The sequence below is a fragment of the Cavia porcellus genome, unplaced genomic scaffold (assembly GCF_034190915.1).
Source record: "Cavia porcellus strain 051 isolate PalLab524CR breed Dunkin Hartley unplaced genomic scaffold, mCavPor4.1 scaffold_21, whole genome shotgun sequence".
Classification (NCBI taxonomy): Eukaryota; Metazoa; Chordata; class Mammalia; order Rodentia; family Caviidae; genus Cavia; species Cavia porcellus.
In genome coordinates, this window is record NW_026947504.1 from 46,854,253 (window position 1) to 46,871,934 (window position 17,682).

Consider the following 17,682-nt stretch of genomic DNA (forward strand, 5'->3'; position numbering starts at 1 on the left):
AGAGAGCCAATTCCACTCAACTCATCTAAAGCAGGCAGGATAACTCTTAAAACTATCTCAACAATCTTCCTGCTTTCTTTGTAAGTATGTCTGGTATAACTTAGATCAAAGGCGTCAAAATTACAGTTCAAGAAATATAAAGCTCTTGCCAGGCATGATAGCACACACTCAAAACCCCAGCATCCAACAGGCTAAGGCAAGAGGATCACGGTGAGTTCCAGGTGAGGCTGGGAAAGGTCAGACAAGACTACACATAGTGAGACCCTGCCTCAAAAAAACAAAAAAAGAAAAGATAAAGCTCTTTAAAGCTGCACCCCAAGAGTCCAGGAATAAAATACTACATAAGGAGTGCTACACAGCAGTGTGGTCATAGCAGAGAAGCATCATAGATGAACTGAAGATGTCAATCACAAAAATACACCCAATCACAGGAATCTTTAGTCCTAATGCATTTTCTCAGCATTCATCCTCAATTTTATCAACCATTTCGGGGGGGAGCACGAGACTAATTTTGTTGACTTTCTCTAAAATGCAAAAATATCAAATGCTGAGTGTTAAATGTTATATGGAATCTGAAAGCTTCCATTGTAATATACGACATATAATAAATATAAATCTAGGGCCTACAGAATTCAAAATTGCATTTCACCAACTTTACAAATTCAAATATAAATACACAGGTAACAGAAGAACAGAAACTGCTCATATTCAACACAAACAAATAACAATGAGCCAATAGAGAGAAAATAAAATTCTAAATGAAGGACAAAGACCAAGTCAGTCACAAAGATTAAAGAAAACTACAACAGTCGACAGGAAGCTCTCACATTTGTTGAATGTAAATTTTATGATGGCCTGCCAACCTACTCATCTGGAGAGATCTTTTCCACTCAAGCCTGGAGTCTGTAGCCAACATGGTACCAAGTACACAAACAATCTCAGCTGGTATTTACAAGTTCTTGCAGTTCCCTTCACTTGCCTTCCCTCCTGCACCTCTGCAGGAGGTCCCTGATACAGATGGATGAGGTAACTGTAACTCTTGCTTTCAGGGAGCTAAGTTGCTCCTATATCCAAAGCACAGTAGGACAAGGCTGAAACCTGACACGGAAACCTCAATAGTGACAAACTGAACCAGCAAATTAAACCTCACAACCAGTCATGATGCTATACTATCTCTGATACAATATTACAGTGAATAAAACACCTGTCTTGTTATTTATGCAATCCTACAGTTAAGGCTAATTAACTTTAGGAAGTTAACTAAAAAATATTTTCATATCAACACAATACAATAAATTCCACATTACAGCCATTACTACTTCAAGAATCTTATCAAAATAAGGTGTCTAGTTAAACCACATGCAAACCATTTCCTCTGACCTTCCTTACAAGCAACCAAACTATCTTACGTATACTTGCACACTTATTTGCACAGACCATTACCAAACACTGTATGTATTTGGTTTTGTTTTCAAGCGTTGAAGGACAACACAATATAAACCTGGTAATTAGGGGATTCAATAATAATTTCTCCCAATTAAAGCCTAAATGCATTTCTTTTCAGACACAGAAAGCAGTGTGTCCTTTCACTGCTACCCCGGCTACCCTGGCACTGGTTAAGACTCCACATGAGCGAGGACTTCTCACTCAGACAAGGGACTTTCCTCAGAAATATGCACGGGGCTTCCGAGGCAGGAGAGCGGCAGAGGGCACTTGTTTCCTACACTAAGAAAAGAAAACTGCTGGTGAAGAGCGAAACCCAAGGCAGCAAGCGGGCTCGGTACCTCCAGGCCTCAACTCACTCTTAGAACAGCAGACCGCTGGTCCTCTCGCACAATCCAAACCAACTCCCCTCTCACCTAAGACCCAAATATGACATACAGGATTCATCAAGCTCGCTGGCTTTTGTACTATAATTCGGAATTTAAAAGGCAAGCACTCCGATCTCCTGATACCTACTATTTTCAAATTTTTAACTAAGCAAACCAATAATGAAGGCTCCTCACAGCAAGCCCAAGACAGTACTGTAATAACTTCAGGATGACGCAACAGTTAAAAATACAAGGAATTTTTTCAGAAATTAAGTGACTATCAAATTTCTATTATAACAAAAGTAGAGACTGATGAAATCATGACCTATTTTCCAGATTTGTTGTGAACAGCAATTGAAAAAAACCTCTTTGGTCAAGACAAGTCTTTATCATCAAAAGAGCACAAGTGGAAACAGAGCCCCTCTCTCCCCAACTTCTTTCCCCACACTTCATCTTAATCGTGCGAAATCAGCCCGTTAAGGTATGTCATTAGCACCAGCTCTGTAACTGAAGCCACGAAAAGAACAACACTGGAATTTAGACAAATTTCATCTAGGGGAATATATATCAAAAATTGTTTGATCTTTTTTTTCCAGAGGTCTATACAGCAATACTACAACAACATAAAAATAAGAGAAACGGCAATCTCAGGATCTCCATGTGCGACCAGCTGCAGATGTGTGAGAGAAGCTGGGCTCACTGGAGGCATCAGCACCTACTGCCCAGAGCAGGTATGGTGCCTACCCCGACGAGATAAAAGACATTAGCAGTGGCACACTTCTCCGTGAAGGCAGACAAGTCTTCACCCTCCCTGAAGGACTCACCTGGCGATAGAAGTAACATGCAATCTTGGAAAAGATGCTGTCTCCCCCACAGATCTACAAACTGACTTCCACTTCTCCCTGAGGACAGACCCTGTACTTCGAACTTGCTAGGCAGGCGTTCATGCCACTGAGATAAATCCCCAGCCCACCAACATGAGACATAGGTGAAGGATTCCCATAGCATTTTTCAAATTACAAAATGAAAAGACCAAAGACAACTTGTAATTTTGACCTTTACTAGATCTACTAAATAAAATATTGGTTTTAGCTGGGTGTGGTGGCGCACTCCTGTAATCCCAGCACTTGGGAGGCTGAGGCAGGAGAATCATTTACAAGTTCAAGACCAGCCTGAGCTACAAAGCGAGCCCAAGGCCATCCTGCATTGTATAGCGAGACCCTGTCTCAAAAAGACAAGAAAAAATAATAATGGCTTTACAACTATGAAGACAATAAGATTCATTGTGACGCCCATTCTGGTTGACTATTATCTTCTTTTGAAGTCCTCTAATGTCTCCAATGTTTTGGTTTTATTGGTCTTATTCTTTACTGTTTTGTTCAATTTTATCATAACTGATGATATAGGCAATTCTTTTTAAGATAACAAGAGGCATTATGGTAACCATTGTTGATCACCTTGTATTTCGTTTTTACATTATGTATTATGTCCATCCTTTTGATTTGACTGACTCTGTCCTGGTATGTCACATTTGGTTTTACTTTCTTCAAAAAAAAAAAGTAATAAGAACTGTAATAAAACCCAAAATGTGTAATTGTCATTGTACAAAAGAAAGGAAAAGAAAGTTCTCTAAAAGATATAACTGCATATATATTTAAGTGTATAAGATAGATAATCATATTACTGAGTTTTGTTGGATCATTGAACAAAACTGTTTACAGTCTCATTGTTTGAAAGTCCCCTCTATATACTTTAATTTTGTAACTTCAGCAACTATTTCTAAGATGATAATATGTAATTAACTAGTGATTTCCTACTGTTTATTTTTTCTGAAATTCTGTGTAACTTGTACCCTTTTTGTTTTTTTTTCTTTTTTCTCCTTAAATAAAATTAAAAAAAAAAAAGTAAAGCAAAGTATTCTGAGGAAAAAAATATAATAATAATAATAATAATAATAATAATGGCTTTAAAAATTAGGACTGGCTGGGTTGAGCAGTGGCACACACCTGAAATCAGACTTGGGAGACTAAAGCAGCACGATCGCTCTGAGTTCAAGGTCAGCCTCAACCACGGAGGGAGACCCTGTCTCAAATAAATAAATAAACTGGCCAATTTCCTATTGTTTCCTTGCCATGCAAGTGTGTTAATATCTGCCATACTCTGAAAGCTGTTTACTTCAGAGTAAGAGGGAACAAAACATACACGTTTAATAAAACCTCACAGCTGTGGCCTTTTCAGTGTATCTTTATTTAACTGTCTCCTATCTTCTTGCAGAGTATCTTTGAAATAAAATAATGTCTGCTACTTCCAGATAGGTTTCACCATTGAAAGCATGTTAGCTTTCAATCCTTGGTTAATTATTTTTTGGTTTTTTGTACCAGGGATGGAACTCACAACCTCATGACCTCAGGCTTGGTAGACAGGCGCTTATACCACTGAGCTAAACCCCCAGCTCTTGGTTAAGTTTTTAAAAAGCTGATTTATGCTTTCTGATATACCATTAATTCAATTTTTATTGCATAAACCTTTTTGATTTATGACAACCAATCAGACTCACCCCAAGTGTTCTGATACATTCGGTTTTGGCCGACCTCAATTTGGAGTTAGTACTGTTCAAATTTAACAGCTTCCAGATCTACTGATATAGTTCCATTCTACTCTTCATTCTTGTACCTGAGTTACTGAATAACAATATATGACAATTAGAAGGTTAGCAAAAATATCTAACATTACAGCTGGACATGATGGCACACACCTGTAGCCCCAGCCCTCAGAAGGCCTCAGAGTTCAAGATCAGCCTAGGCTACAAAGTGAGTTCAAGGACAGTCTGAAATACATATATATACATAGACATTTAGCCTGGGCCAAGCACCTGCCTGGCAAGCCCAAGGTCCTAAATTCGATTCCCAATACCAAAAAAAAGTAGCACTTAGCTAATGCAGCATTAGAACTGATATTTAAATTTTGAAACATCTGTTTAATCTAATATAATCTAATATTTAATCCTCAACACTGCCTTAACTGTATTTTGAAGTTGTGAATGTCAGAACTTCTCATTTTTCAAAGATAAAAATTGTTTTAGCTCAGGGCTTTCGTGGTGCACACCTGTAATCACAGCACTCACAAGGCTAAGGCAAGGGGGATTATGGCAGGAGTTCAAAGCCAGCCTGGGCTGCATGCAAAGTTCAAGGCCATGGGGCTGGGGGTTTAGCTCAGTGGCATAAGCACCTGCCTTGCAAGCAGGCGGTCGTGAGTTCGATCCCCGGTACCGATAAAAATGAAAAAGACAAAAAAAAAAAAAAAAAAACAAAGTTCAAGGCCAGTTTGAACTACAAAATAAAATTCTATCTCCAAAAAAAAAAAGTTTGATCAAATCTTTCTTTGAACCACTCTGCTGCTAGGACACTGAGCATGGAAGTTAATTTTAAAGAACAGATCAAGCAAAAAGCTGAATGTCTCAGTGTCAACAATTCATATTATATTACATAATTTGTTCCTTATATTTACAACATCATTTTCAACATTACACGCAATATGCAGGCTTTATAGTGCATTCCACAGGTCTCTATTTAGAGGTGTAGCTCAGGGGTAAAGCACATGCCTACCTTGCTTGAGGTCCTGGGTTGGTTCCCTGGCACCACAGGGGAAATGGATGCATTTTAAAAATGTCAAAATGCAGCTGTATTTTCATTTCTTATATTGTGAATGCAAAGATAAAGTTTGACAGAAAAACAATCATTTTATTATATCTACAATTGACTCTACAATAGATTGTCCAACCTGTACTTTTCAGATTGTATTTCACACATCTATCATTCAGAGAAACTGGTATTTCCTTTTCTCTATTCCCATGACTTCATGAATGCCAGACCATACCAAAAGTAAAGGTGAAAAATGTGATGAATTGTGAAAGGAAAGCTAAATACACACTTAGATATATGATAATTACAATTAAGTATTTTAGTACAACCTGGTTCTAAGTATTTACGTATTTTGGTGAATGTTTGAAAAATTTCATAGTGAAATCTTAGGGCAACAGTCTTCCCCTTTGAAGGCCTAGCTCAATGACCAGTAGAGAATTTCATTTATCTCTAAGGCATTTATTTAGCCCTTCCTACTATATACCATAGTTACTTGTACATCATACCCTGTCTCCCTACTTGGTCTAAATTTGAGTGTCTTGACTTCCGGGAGAACATGGCGGACAGATCACAGCAACTACCGGAGGCTCTCTGAAAAACTAGGCTCAAAGGGGCTGGGGATTTAGCTCAGCGGCATAAGCACCTGCCTTGCAAGCAGGCGGTCGTGAGTTCGATCCCTGGTACCGATAAAAATGAAAAAGACAAAAAAAAAAAAAAAAAAAAAAAAAAACTAGGCTCAGAAGCCAGGTATGGTGCGGACTAAAGAGACATAAGCAGGTGGAGTTATACTCTGCTGACTCAGGAACGAACTCGGCTGACAGAAACCAACTTGGAATGCAGTCCTGGTGCTAAAACAGGAACAGAAAAGTCTCGCTGCTGAGGCTGGAGCCTGCGCCATTGGAAGCCGCGATTTGGGTTTCCCGCCGCGTAGTGGCTGGCTGCCTCTACATTGGCTCGGCAAGGAGAGAGAAGCGCAGAAACTCTGAAAACGGGAGTCTGTGAACGGAGTCGAAAACAGGACGGGCAGGGAGGCATGTTCTGACTTGTGGCGAGGTGAGTGAGAGAAACTGACACTCCACCACAGTTTGACTCCAGCGGACTTACTGGGCCCGAGCAGTCCTGCGGGAGCAGGGCGTGGTGGCGACTCCAGCCACACATTCCCCTCTCGGGCGGGATTGGTGAAAAGTGCCTGGCCTGCGTGACGCTGCCGGCGGACCCCGTAGGCTGGCCCAAACCAGATCCCAGAGCCTGACGGAGGCCGGGAGGGGCGGGCCCCCGAGTAGGCTGCCTGGTGCACAGCGGTGACTGGGAACACCTAACCGGCCCAATTCGATCAGGCTGTGGCTGACAGGGAGAGAAGCTGGGCCTCTCATATAAGCTTGCATATATAAGGAACAGAGAATATGGGAAGAGGCAGCAACAAGAAAGGCTCCTCGGCCCCCAATTCTGAGAAACAGGCAATAGCGGACACCACACCAATACACATAAAGCACCATATAGAGAGCCTCATAGACCAATTCAGGAATGAAGTTATCAACGACCTGAAGCTAGAAGTATGCAAAATAGTTAGAGAAATGCTAAGCCTCACCCAAGAAAAAACAGATGGTGGAATGGAAGAACAAAAAAAGAGGGGAGAATTGTTTGATGGAGAAAACAGGGAAAGCATAGAATACGTGAAGCAGGTTCAAAGGGACTACCAAGAAACTAAGAAGTCTATAGAAGACTGGCATAACAGCTTGAAAGAAACTAAGGACAGACTATCTGAACTGGAGGGCAGAATTGTAACATGGGAGAATGAAATGAAAAACTTCTTAAAAATAACAAAGAAACAAACAGCAATAATACAAAGACAAGAAGATGATAAGAGGATCCATAACTTAAGGATTAAGAACATAAAAGAAGAAGTAGGGACACAAACAAATGAACTACAAAAGCTACTCACAGAAATAATCCAGGAGAATTTTCCTAATTTAGCAAAAGGTAAAGATACTCAGATGTATGAGGCATACAGGACCCCAGCTACCTACAACCCAAACAGAGCAACACCCAGGCATATAATAATAAAAATTCCAGAAATTCAATACAAGAACAGAATATTAAAAGCTGTCAGAGACAAGAAACAGACCACTTACAAGGGAGCACCCATCAGAATTACAGCAGATTTCTCTGCACAAACCATCAAATCACGAAGAGCGTGGGGGGAAATAATTCAAGCTTTGAAAGATAATAATCTCCAGCCAAGATTGAGATATCCTGCACAACTGTCCCTGGAAATTGATGGAAAAACAAGGTGCTTCCAGGATAAAGAGGAACTGGGGGAATTTGCAACCACCAATTCAACTCTACAGAGAGTATTGCAGGATATTCTAAAAAAAGAAAAATACAAAGAATCCAGAAATAGTGGAGGCCACAACTAATGGAGCAGAGAACAAAGTGAAGAAGACAAACTGACAGCTACTGACAGAATAAGAGCTCAACAGAAATGAGGCAGAGAAGATTGGATGATAGGAACAGCTATTTTGGAGAAAATGACATCTTAATAGGTAATACTGATTTAGTATCATCTTGTTTTGAAGTCTCATCTAGCTTTTGTCCTTCTGTCTCCAATGGTCTAAATAGGTTGTATCTTACTGGATTTTATTATGTACGATAGTATAAGCAAAAACCTTTTAAAGACAAGGAGATTATACAGAAACCATTACTCATTTTCTGTTAGTCGATTCTAAATACTCTGTAATGCTGTCATTCTCTTAAATGGTTTTACACTGTTTTGATATACTTAATGCTACAGTATACGAAGTTGTACTCAAGGATTTCAAGGAAAGAGACAATATGGTAACTACTTTTAGGTCAGGATTATCTGGTGGTGAAACACTATTCTGCTTAAATTGTTATGTTTTGATCTGTGCTGTTTCGTTGTTATGCCCTCTTTTATCTCAATCTCCACTCCATTATTTACTTTTTAATACTTTTTTAAAATTTTTATTCTTTTAATTAAAGAAAAAAAATAACAGGATATATTATAGTAATCCACTTTGATTTTCCATTACCTCGATTTAAAGCCCTGTATTACTCTCACCATCTGGTTTTTAACTGATGTTCCCCTATTCTGTTTTGCTGGATAGTATCAGGTTTGAAAATTTAGGCATCAGCTGTGAAGATAATGAGATTCATTATAACGCCCATTCTCGTTGACTTTTATCTACTTTTGAAGACCTACAATGTCTCCAATGGTTTGGTTTTGTCGGTTTTGTTCTTTACTGTTTTGTTCAATTGTATTATAACTAATGGTATAGGCAATTCTATTAGAGATAGAGGGAGGCATTATGGTAACCATTGTTGATCACCTTGTATTATGTTTTCACATTATCTATTATGTCCACCCTTTTGACTTGACCGATTCTGTTCTGTTATGTCATATTTGGTTTTACTCTCTTCCAAAAAAGTAATAAGAACCGTGAGAGCAATGAAACCCAAAATGTGTAATAGTCATTGTACAAAAGAGAGGAAAAGAAAGTGCTCTAAACTATATAACTGCATGTATATTTAAGTGTATAAGATAGAATATGATATCACAGAGTTTTATTGGATCATTGAACAGAACTGTTTGCAGTATCATTGATGGAATGTCCACTTTACAAGCTTTAATTTTGTGACTTGAACAATTATTTCTAAGATGACAATATGTAATCCATTAACTAGTAATTTCCTACTGTTCATTTTTTTTCTGCAAATCTGTATAACTTGTACCCTTTCTCTGCTTTTTCTTTTCTCCTTAAATAAAATTTAAAAAAAAAGAAAAAAAAAGACTATATTAAATCAGCACTACCTTTAAAAATAAATAAATAAATAAATAAATAAATAAATTTGAGTGTCTTTTCTATGATTTAGAAACATGGACCACAACATTTTGCACATATTAATTATTCAACAAATAAATGAAAACAATAGTCTGACCATCTAATGAAAATAATCACTGTGGGGGCTGGGGATTTAGCTGAGCGGCATAAGCGCCTACCTTGCAAGTGCATGGCCATGAGTTCAATTTCCGGTACTGCCCAAAAAAAAATAATAATAATCATTGTTCTTTAGTTACACTGTTTACCTTTTTTACATGATGTACATTAAGAAAATCTTAGCTACGTAAAAAGCTAAAATATAAAAGACCCATGATTAAAGGAAAATTTTTTCCTAACCTTATATACTGTATTTACAATACACATAGGAAGCCAAAACATGTAGACATTAAAGTTATAACACAATGGCATGAATTAAGAGATAACCTGGGGCTGGGGATTTAGCTCAGCGGCATAAGGACCTGCCTTGCAAGCAGGCAGTCGTTGAGTTCGATACCTGGTACCGATAAAAACTAAAAAGACAAAAAAAAAAAAAAAAAAAGAGAGAGATGACCAAGCAGTCTCTCAAGAGATAGTAAAAATTCCTCGGGGCAGGAGCCAAAACTGGAGGTCAGTGTACTGACATGAACCTTGCAGGCCAAGCAGGACAAAATGACCCAAGCTCTAGGACAGTCAGGTCTAGGCCCAAAATATATGAGTTAGCCTAAAGCAATGCTTAAGGGCTGCAAAGATTTAAGTCTCACCAGGCCCTGAGAAGGAAGATTTAACAGATTTACTTGGTGACACTAAATAATGTAAGAGAAAATACAGGTTTAAAAGCTATGATAAAGACGAACCCTAGACCACTAACCTAATTGGAGACTTTGAAATGAAACCTCATCTGAGAATAAGGATAGTATGCTTGAGTTTAGAGATTTTGAATTTAAGGTCAAAGTTAGAAACTTATAGCCTTCAAGTAACTGGAAACAGGGTAATAAAGGAGCTAGAATAAGAACAGAGAAAGTCTACAACTAATTCTGAAGTATACTTATTACGGAGAAGAGAAGGAAAGGTAAGTTAATCAAAGGAAGATGCAGGACTGAGGAAAAGACCAGGACAATACAATGCAGCCAGGTCCAATACAGAAAAGATTTCTCAAAGGAAAGTTGAAAAAAGGGAACGCTTGGCCATACACACCCCAACCCCACCCCTGACCTAGTGATTAATGACCTCAGAGCACAGCTTTAGCAATTATCGAAACAAAAACCAGAATAGGGCTACAGGACTAATCACACTCAGGACTCTCACTTGATTTTTTTTCCTGCAATGAATACGACTTGAAGTAAAGAACACACACTGCATTTATGTCCTAATTTAAGTAATGCACTAAGGTAAAAATTCAATGAGTGATATGCAGAAGGGCCAGGGATATAGCTCAGTGGCATAGCACCTGTCTGGTAAGCATGAGGTCATGAGTTCAACCTCTGGTACCAAACAAATAAATAAATATGCAAACAAACAAAAAATAAGATTTAGCTTTCCAAGTACATTAACCTTTTATCAAGACAAGTTTGCTTTTCCTCTTTTGCTCTTTTAAGCTTTTACCAAAAGTATACTAAGATCGTTGGAATAAAAAATAAAGGTGGCCTAAATGCCTTCTGAATGGTAAGGTTAAGTCAACTCACTAACTGTGATACACTATTTACAGTGCTTAGCCCTGAAGTTGATAAGAAATACACGAACTGGGCCTCTGTTTCACAAGCGCAAAATAACACCAAACTTCAGAATTTTGTACTCCTCAAAAAAAGGTGGTTATTTGATGGGGGAGGCACTGAGGATTAGACAAACCTCTACAAGCTGTTGCTATGATGGCCAAGGTATGTCTTTAGCTGCAGAAAAGAAGAGACAAACCCACTCACTGTTTTCTATGTAACTGAAAATGTTGCTCTCTTCACTCCCTGTAGGTTTATACTGCTTTTCCAAAAGGATTCCAAAAAGCTCCAACACAGACAGACCCAAAAAAAGGGCTGGGTAAATTCCCATGTTGCCAGGATCCTGGGCAGCTTCCAAGGTCAGAGTGTTCCAGAAAAATGCAAGTACTTCAGGCTCTCCCAAAGAAATTCCAGGCAATACAAGGCTGCTCTCTTAGAAAGTCTAAATACAAAGCTGCAGTTTGGAACTTGGATAAAGAGGACACCGCACAAAAACAGGAAAAACATTTCTAGCCAATCAAAGATTCTAAATGTTCTTTCCTCTCATCCCTATCTCATATGGCCACAGAGAAGATTCCCAAAGCACAGCATGAAATCCACTGGCATTTATGTCTGCTGCTACTCTTTCAGCAATTGGGGAGTCTCCTACAACTCCAATTTTTCTTAAAGCTCACATGAAAATTAAAATACCCTGGTACCTCAGTTCATGACTTTTGTTTGAGAACAGTTTGGTTCACAAGCCAAAGTATTTGGCAAAATTTTGTTTTTGTTTGCAAGTTCTGTGTCAGGTGAGAAACACAACAACACCCATCTTACCCCCACAAACACAAATATGGCTGTCTGTAACACATCTGTGCAAGAAATCAATTTCTTGAACTGAGGAACCACTGTATTTTCTTCTCAGTACTCAAATGTTTGCCATTTTAGTTAAAAAAAAAAAAAAAGCAGAGTTATCACTCAAAAAACAAATAATACTTTCCACTGTTTTCCCAATCAAGGGCCTGCCTGCCACAAGACCATAGATAAAAAGTAAATATACATTCTTATGCAACCTAAATAAGGTCTTCAGACTTGGTATCTATTTTCAAAAAAAATTTTTTTTTGTACCAGGTATTGAACTCATGACCTCACCTTGCCAGGCAGGCGGCTTGTGCCACTGAGCTTAATCCTGGGCCCCTATTTTCAGTTTCTGAACAAAATATTTTAGCCGTAAGATACACAGCAAGCTGAGATTACCTTTAAGCCTTTAATGAACAAGACCATCCCATTTATCTGCATAATTCTGAGACATTTTAAACTCTCTTTCTTCATTGTTCCTTCCCCAAATACAGAATTGAGTCTTTCTGCTCAACCATAAAACTTGCTTTCTTTTAGGTAACTTGAGGAACAAATAAGAATGAGGAAGGATACTCAGGTCCTCTCAACCATTCTCACCAAGATTCTTTAAGTCAAACATGATAATGTGCAAAACAACACAAAACAAAGCTCTGTGGCTAAACTATGTATTGGCACGTTAAAAATCCAAATTACAGAATAGTGATTTTTTCAAAATACAAATAAATGCATTGTCGTTTCATAGACCAAATTAAAGCAATATTATTCCAAATTAAAGACTGAGACATTTCATAATAAAATCTAAAAATCTCTTCAATGTGTCGTAAACGTTACAGTCCACACATTCTTTTAGCTTAACACTGTTCCAAATAATGTCAAAACAAAAAACAAGATTCAATTCAAAACTGCCATAAAAAAAAAAATCGGAGCTGACACTACTGCTTCTTAAGCTTTAGAAAGCTTTCTATGTGAGAAAGCAGGTCATGGAAATAAAGTTTCACTGTTTATAAATACTGAACTAGTTTAAAAGATCTTGGGTTTTCCAAATGTCTTAGGTTCCACTTTATGTGTAACTACGACAATTTTGCACAATATTTTAAAAAAAAAAAGCAGCCGGGTGCGGTGGCACACACCTGGAAACACAAAAACTCGGTAGAACTGCTGTCAGTTCAAGACCAGCCTGAACTACACTTTGGAACCCCGTCTCAAAAAAAAGAAAGAAAGAAAGAAAGACATTTAAAGTAAAATAAACCAGTGTAAGACAGATGTAACATACCATTCTCACGAACAGGAAAGGCATATATTTCTCAAGTATAACCAGTGCTTAACTATGTAAGCAAAATCAAATGAGTTCACCAATAGCCTTCCAACTACTCTGGTCTTTACAAACTATTTTTCAAATTTTTCAGAAAGGTCCAAGAATATAAGAAATCACGTTTAACTATTCAGTATAATTCCCTGTAGTAAATCATAGAAAATATTCTGTTTCTCAAAGCAATCTCTCCTCAGTACTAAAACCCTTAAATATGGGTTCATTTGCATTTTAGAATTGGATTTTTAAAAATCAGAGTAAAAATTCTCCCTTTATGAATTTTTAGATAGGATCTTTCAGATCTGAGAGTGAAACCTGGTTTTAACAAGTAATTCATTTTTATGAAAATTCTAACCAGAAGACTAGTTATGAGTTAGAACAGTTCCAAGTTGTTTCTTCACTTCTTAAAATACCCTTTTACTCAAACTGAAAACGCACTTGCTGTAATCTAACTTGCACCAACTGACTCTCCTCACCCCTGCAACAGCTCCTCAGAGAAAGGAAGCTCAGTGCCTCTCAAAGCTTCACCCAGGTTCCCCGGGAACTCGGCCTCCATCCCAGTGGTACAGCCCTTATTGTACTTCAGGGATCTCCCAGCTCTGGTAAGCAAAGGTTTTTTTTTTTTTTTTTAATCGGTACCAGGCAGGTATTTATGCCGCTGAGCTAAATCCCAGCCCCTGGTAAGCAAAGTTTAAAAATAAAGTTATATATGCATTTCAAATATTAGAACAAGAAACTGATGGCTACCAGAGTAATATAACCCTATAATTTTTTTTTAAGTAAAACCTGGCCAATACCTGTAATCCCAGTACCTCAGAGGCTGAGACAGGAAGATGTGCAAATTACAAGCCAGTCTGAGCTTCATTGTGAGACTTGTCTCAAAAAACCAAAAATGAGCAAATAAATCTTGGGAAATTTAAGTGGTATCTCTAGTCAAAATACTTTGACAATGACATTTTTAAGGCAAGACGGCAAATATTCCAAAATGGATACAACCAGTAAAAGTAGGTTGTATCCACTTCCAAGGACATTTAAAAAAAAAAAAAAAAAAAAAAAAAAACAGTGTTAAGTATACACTTGCTGTCTGAACGCCAAAGATTTTTTTAAATGACAGATGCTTTTTAAAAGCTGAAGTAAGACTCACAAAGGAGCCAAACACTTTAATTCAAATATTAAGTAAAATTGGATTTGGCAGACAATCCCGATTTTGAGACTTACTAGGTCGAGCTTAAAGTCGCACTTTTATCTTCCTAAAAACTACGTAAAACTGCACTTAAAGCCTCGCAATAAAATTATAAGTGATACCCTTTACTCTGAAACACACTTTGGAAGAAAGTAACTCTTGCCTCCTTTTTCCAGGAGCATCAACGTGATGTAACTAACTTGACCTTTTGGCACACATTAACCACAAGGATGATCTTGTATGTAACACAATCTTGGTGTAACAACTGAGCGGCAAACACTGATCTTCACTATGCAATACAGTCCGAAGATACTCAACTGAGTACGTCTCACACCAAGCCCTCCACCTGTGACAGTGAGAAACTCAATCTGCCGAGGCTGCACAGCGAGGAGACCTACCGGAAACCCTCCCTAGCTCCGGTCTCCCTAAGAGCCCCCGCGGCTTTCTTTACCACCTGGCCGGGTTGTACCAATCCTCCACCCTGAATCCCTCCCAGTCTCAATAAGCAAGGCAAAAAGGGCCAGAAGCTTCTCATCCGCAAATCTACTACCCTCCCCCGCAGGAGGTGGTCCCCGGCAGTTCCCTAGACGCGCACCTCCAACTTGACTTCCCCAAAGTTCCCAGTCACAGAACTGCCCTGCACCAGTGCCGCCGTGCTCAGGAATACGGAAAAGTCAAGGCAACAAACACCCGGGCAGCCTCGGCGTTTCTAAGGAAAAGCCTCGCGCTCTGGGCAACACCAAGTTTGGGGACGCTTCCCTGCGAGGAAAAGTGCTGGCCCCGCGGCCCGGACGCGCTGGCCCTTTAAAGGCGCTGGCTTCCTGCGCCCGCGGCCCCTCCCTCGCCGCCGCAGCTCCCGCCCCCGCCGAGGGTCACACTTGAACTTTAGCTCGCCCCGCGCGTCCGGGCGCCAGCTCTCCGCAGGCGGTGGCCGCCCCTTCGCACGTGTCGGCGGCGCTACGTCGGGCTCGCCGCGGCTGGCCCCTTGCACTCGAAGCCACTCTGGCTAAAACCAAAACAAAGCCGAGGGCTCACCCCCCCCCCAAGCCTCCAGAGCCAGCACCGCCGGCCGCGCCCCACTGTCCCCTCCACCTGCAGCCCGCGCCCCAGGTGCCGGGTCCTCAGGGGCCCCGTCGCGCGCTCATGGGCACCACCGGGGCGGCGGAAACGGCTCCGCGGCGCGGCGCTCCCCTCCCCTCGGAGGTCCGCGGAGACAGGGGCAGGCTCTCCGAGTCAACTCCTTTCTTCCTTAGCGGGCTAAACTTTTCTGCCCGCCCCCCCCGAAGCCCTCTAGTCGGGTACTCTCTCCACTCTTTAGTTCCAGACTCGCCCTTCCCAGTCCGGAACTCGCCCGCGCGCGCCCCCGCACTACTCCAGCGCCCCGGCCAGTAGCGGGCAGCCCCTCACCGCACCTGCCACTCCCGCGCCTCGCCCACCGCGCGCCCCGGGCGGCTCACCTTCCAGCCCGCCGAACTGTTGCTGTCGCCCTTGTCCTTGAAGTAGGGCACACTCTTGACCATCCACTCATAGATCTGCGACAACGTGAGCCGCTTCTCGGCCGAGCTCTCGATGGCCTTAGTGATGAGGTCGGCGTAGGACAGGTTGCCCCAGGCGTTGCGGCGGGACGAGCTGCTCTTGCGCGGCTGACCCGCGAGCGGACCGGCGGCGGGGGGTACGGGCGGGTGCTGCGGTAGCGGCCCGGGAGGCGGCGGCGGCGCCGAGTGCAGACATCCCGCCTCGGGGCCCTGGAAGTCCCCGCACAGCCCCCCGCCGGCGGCCGCCGCCACCGCCGCCGCCACGGAGCCGGGCGCCCGCGGGAAGTCCTCGGTCTCCTCCAGCAGGCTCAGGCTGCTCATGAAGTCAGCGCTGACAGCGGCGGCCGGGGCCGGGGCCGGGGCCAGGCTCGCGGCAGCGTCGGGGTTCGCGGCCGCGCCGCCCGACGGCGCAGGGCTGGAGGTGGCCGAGCTGGACTGGCTGAACTCCGGCCTGGGCAGCGGCCAGGTGCACGAGCGCGGCCGGGGCAGCGGCTCGAAGTCCGGGTCGATCTCCACTACCTGGGGCGCCTCGGCCATGGTGACCCCCGCCCCTCCCCCAGCCGCGGAGAACGCAGGAGGGGAGAGCGAGCGCGGGGGTGAAAGGGCGCCGCGAGCCGGCCGAGGTCTGGCGGCCGAGGTCAGCGCCGCGAGCGGACGGAAACCCGGAGCCCGGCGCGGGGCAATGAAGAGCGAGCTCAGAACTTAACTTCGCGGGTCCATCCGCACCCGGACTCCTCGGGACAGGCTACGCGGACTGAACGGCAAGCTGGCGTCGCGCTCCTGGTGACAGGGCCGCGGACGGAAAGCCAGAGAAACGCGGACGCACTGATGCTCGCTCTCTCCGGCGGCGCGACCGCAGCGCTGCTGCCTGTTGAATGTGGCGGTGACTGCGGCGGCGGCAGCAACTACGCCGCTGCCCGACTTACGGGATCTGCCACCGCCCCCCGCCCGCGGCGGCGCGCGCGCCGGCCCGCCCCTGACTGGCATCCTGCGCGACCAATGAGCGTGCGGGACCGCCACCCACTCAGCCAGTGAGTGCGAGCTTGGGCGGGGCCTGGCCTTCCTCTGGGAGGCGGCAGTGGGTTGGTGGGGGGTAGTGGGGTGTTTTTCTGTTTCTCACACGCACTGCTTCTTTCTTTTTTTTTTTTTTTTCTGATCTGTTATTATTTTCTGGTAATTCTCGAGTGTTTCTGTGAGTCTCTCGCCCTCTCAGTGTTTTGATTGCTAGGAAGCAAACCAGCGTGGAGGCGGCGGCGACACTTTTGTTTACTACGGAGGAGAGAAGCCCAGTACTCGGGAAGCCCGAGTGAAACGAGACGCCCGCTTCGCCCCGACCTCTTCTCAGAGCCAAACCCGGACGGGGTGGGGCGAGGACGGAGGCCGCGCTCCGGGGGCGCGGGGTGGGCGGCGCAGGCGGCCGCACAGAATTCCACTCGGCCTCCCCCTCGCTCGGCTCCTCCCACGATTTCTTTGCGGAGCGGCGTGGGAAGTCGGGGAGGGGCTGTTATTCTGTGGAATGTTTACTTTCGCGGCGATCTGTCAAGTCCTCGGGCCCCGCGCGGTGCAGAGCGCGCCGCGTGCGCTTCTCGCCGCCCCCACGCACACATCCCACCTGCTCACGCCCGGGAGCCGGGCCTGGGCAGTGCGACTTAGCCCAAGGCCAGTCGTCCAGGTCGGCAGCCTCTGGCCAGACCGATTGTATTCTGACCTAAAAAGCTAGGAATGAAAGAAAGGGGCTTGGCGCGTGGAGAACAGATTTCTGTTGCACACACAGACGTAAAGTCACCCAAGACCCAGGTCCTCTGAGGGAACCTCTTT

At 43.0% G+C, this 17,682-nt stretch overlaps 1 protein-coding gene across 1 annotated transcript in view; it reads right to left on the minus strand.

Annotated features, from left to right (window-relative positions):
• Foxo1 (forkhead box O1) overlaps nt 1-16,741 on the minus strand; it is a 105,886-nt gene extending 89,145 nt beyond the window's left edge. Inside the window, exon 1 of the mRNA XM_063232661.1 lies at nt 15,787-16,741. Coding sequence (XP_063088731.1) covers nt 15,787-16,401 — 615 coding nt within the window. The 5' untranslated portion in view covers nt 16,402-16,741. The remainder of the gene's footprint in view (nt 1-15,786) is intronic.
• Between the last annotated feature and the right edge of the window lie 941 nt (nt 16,742-17,682).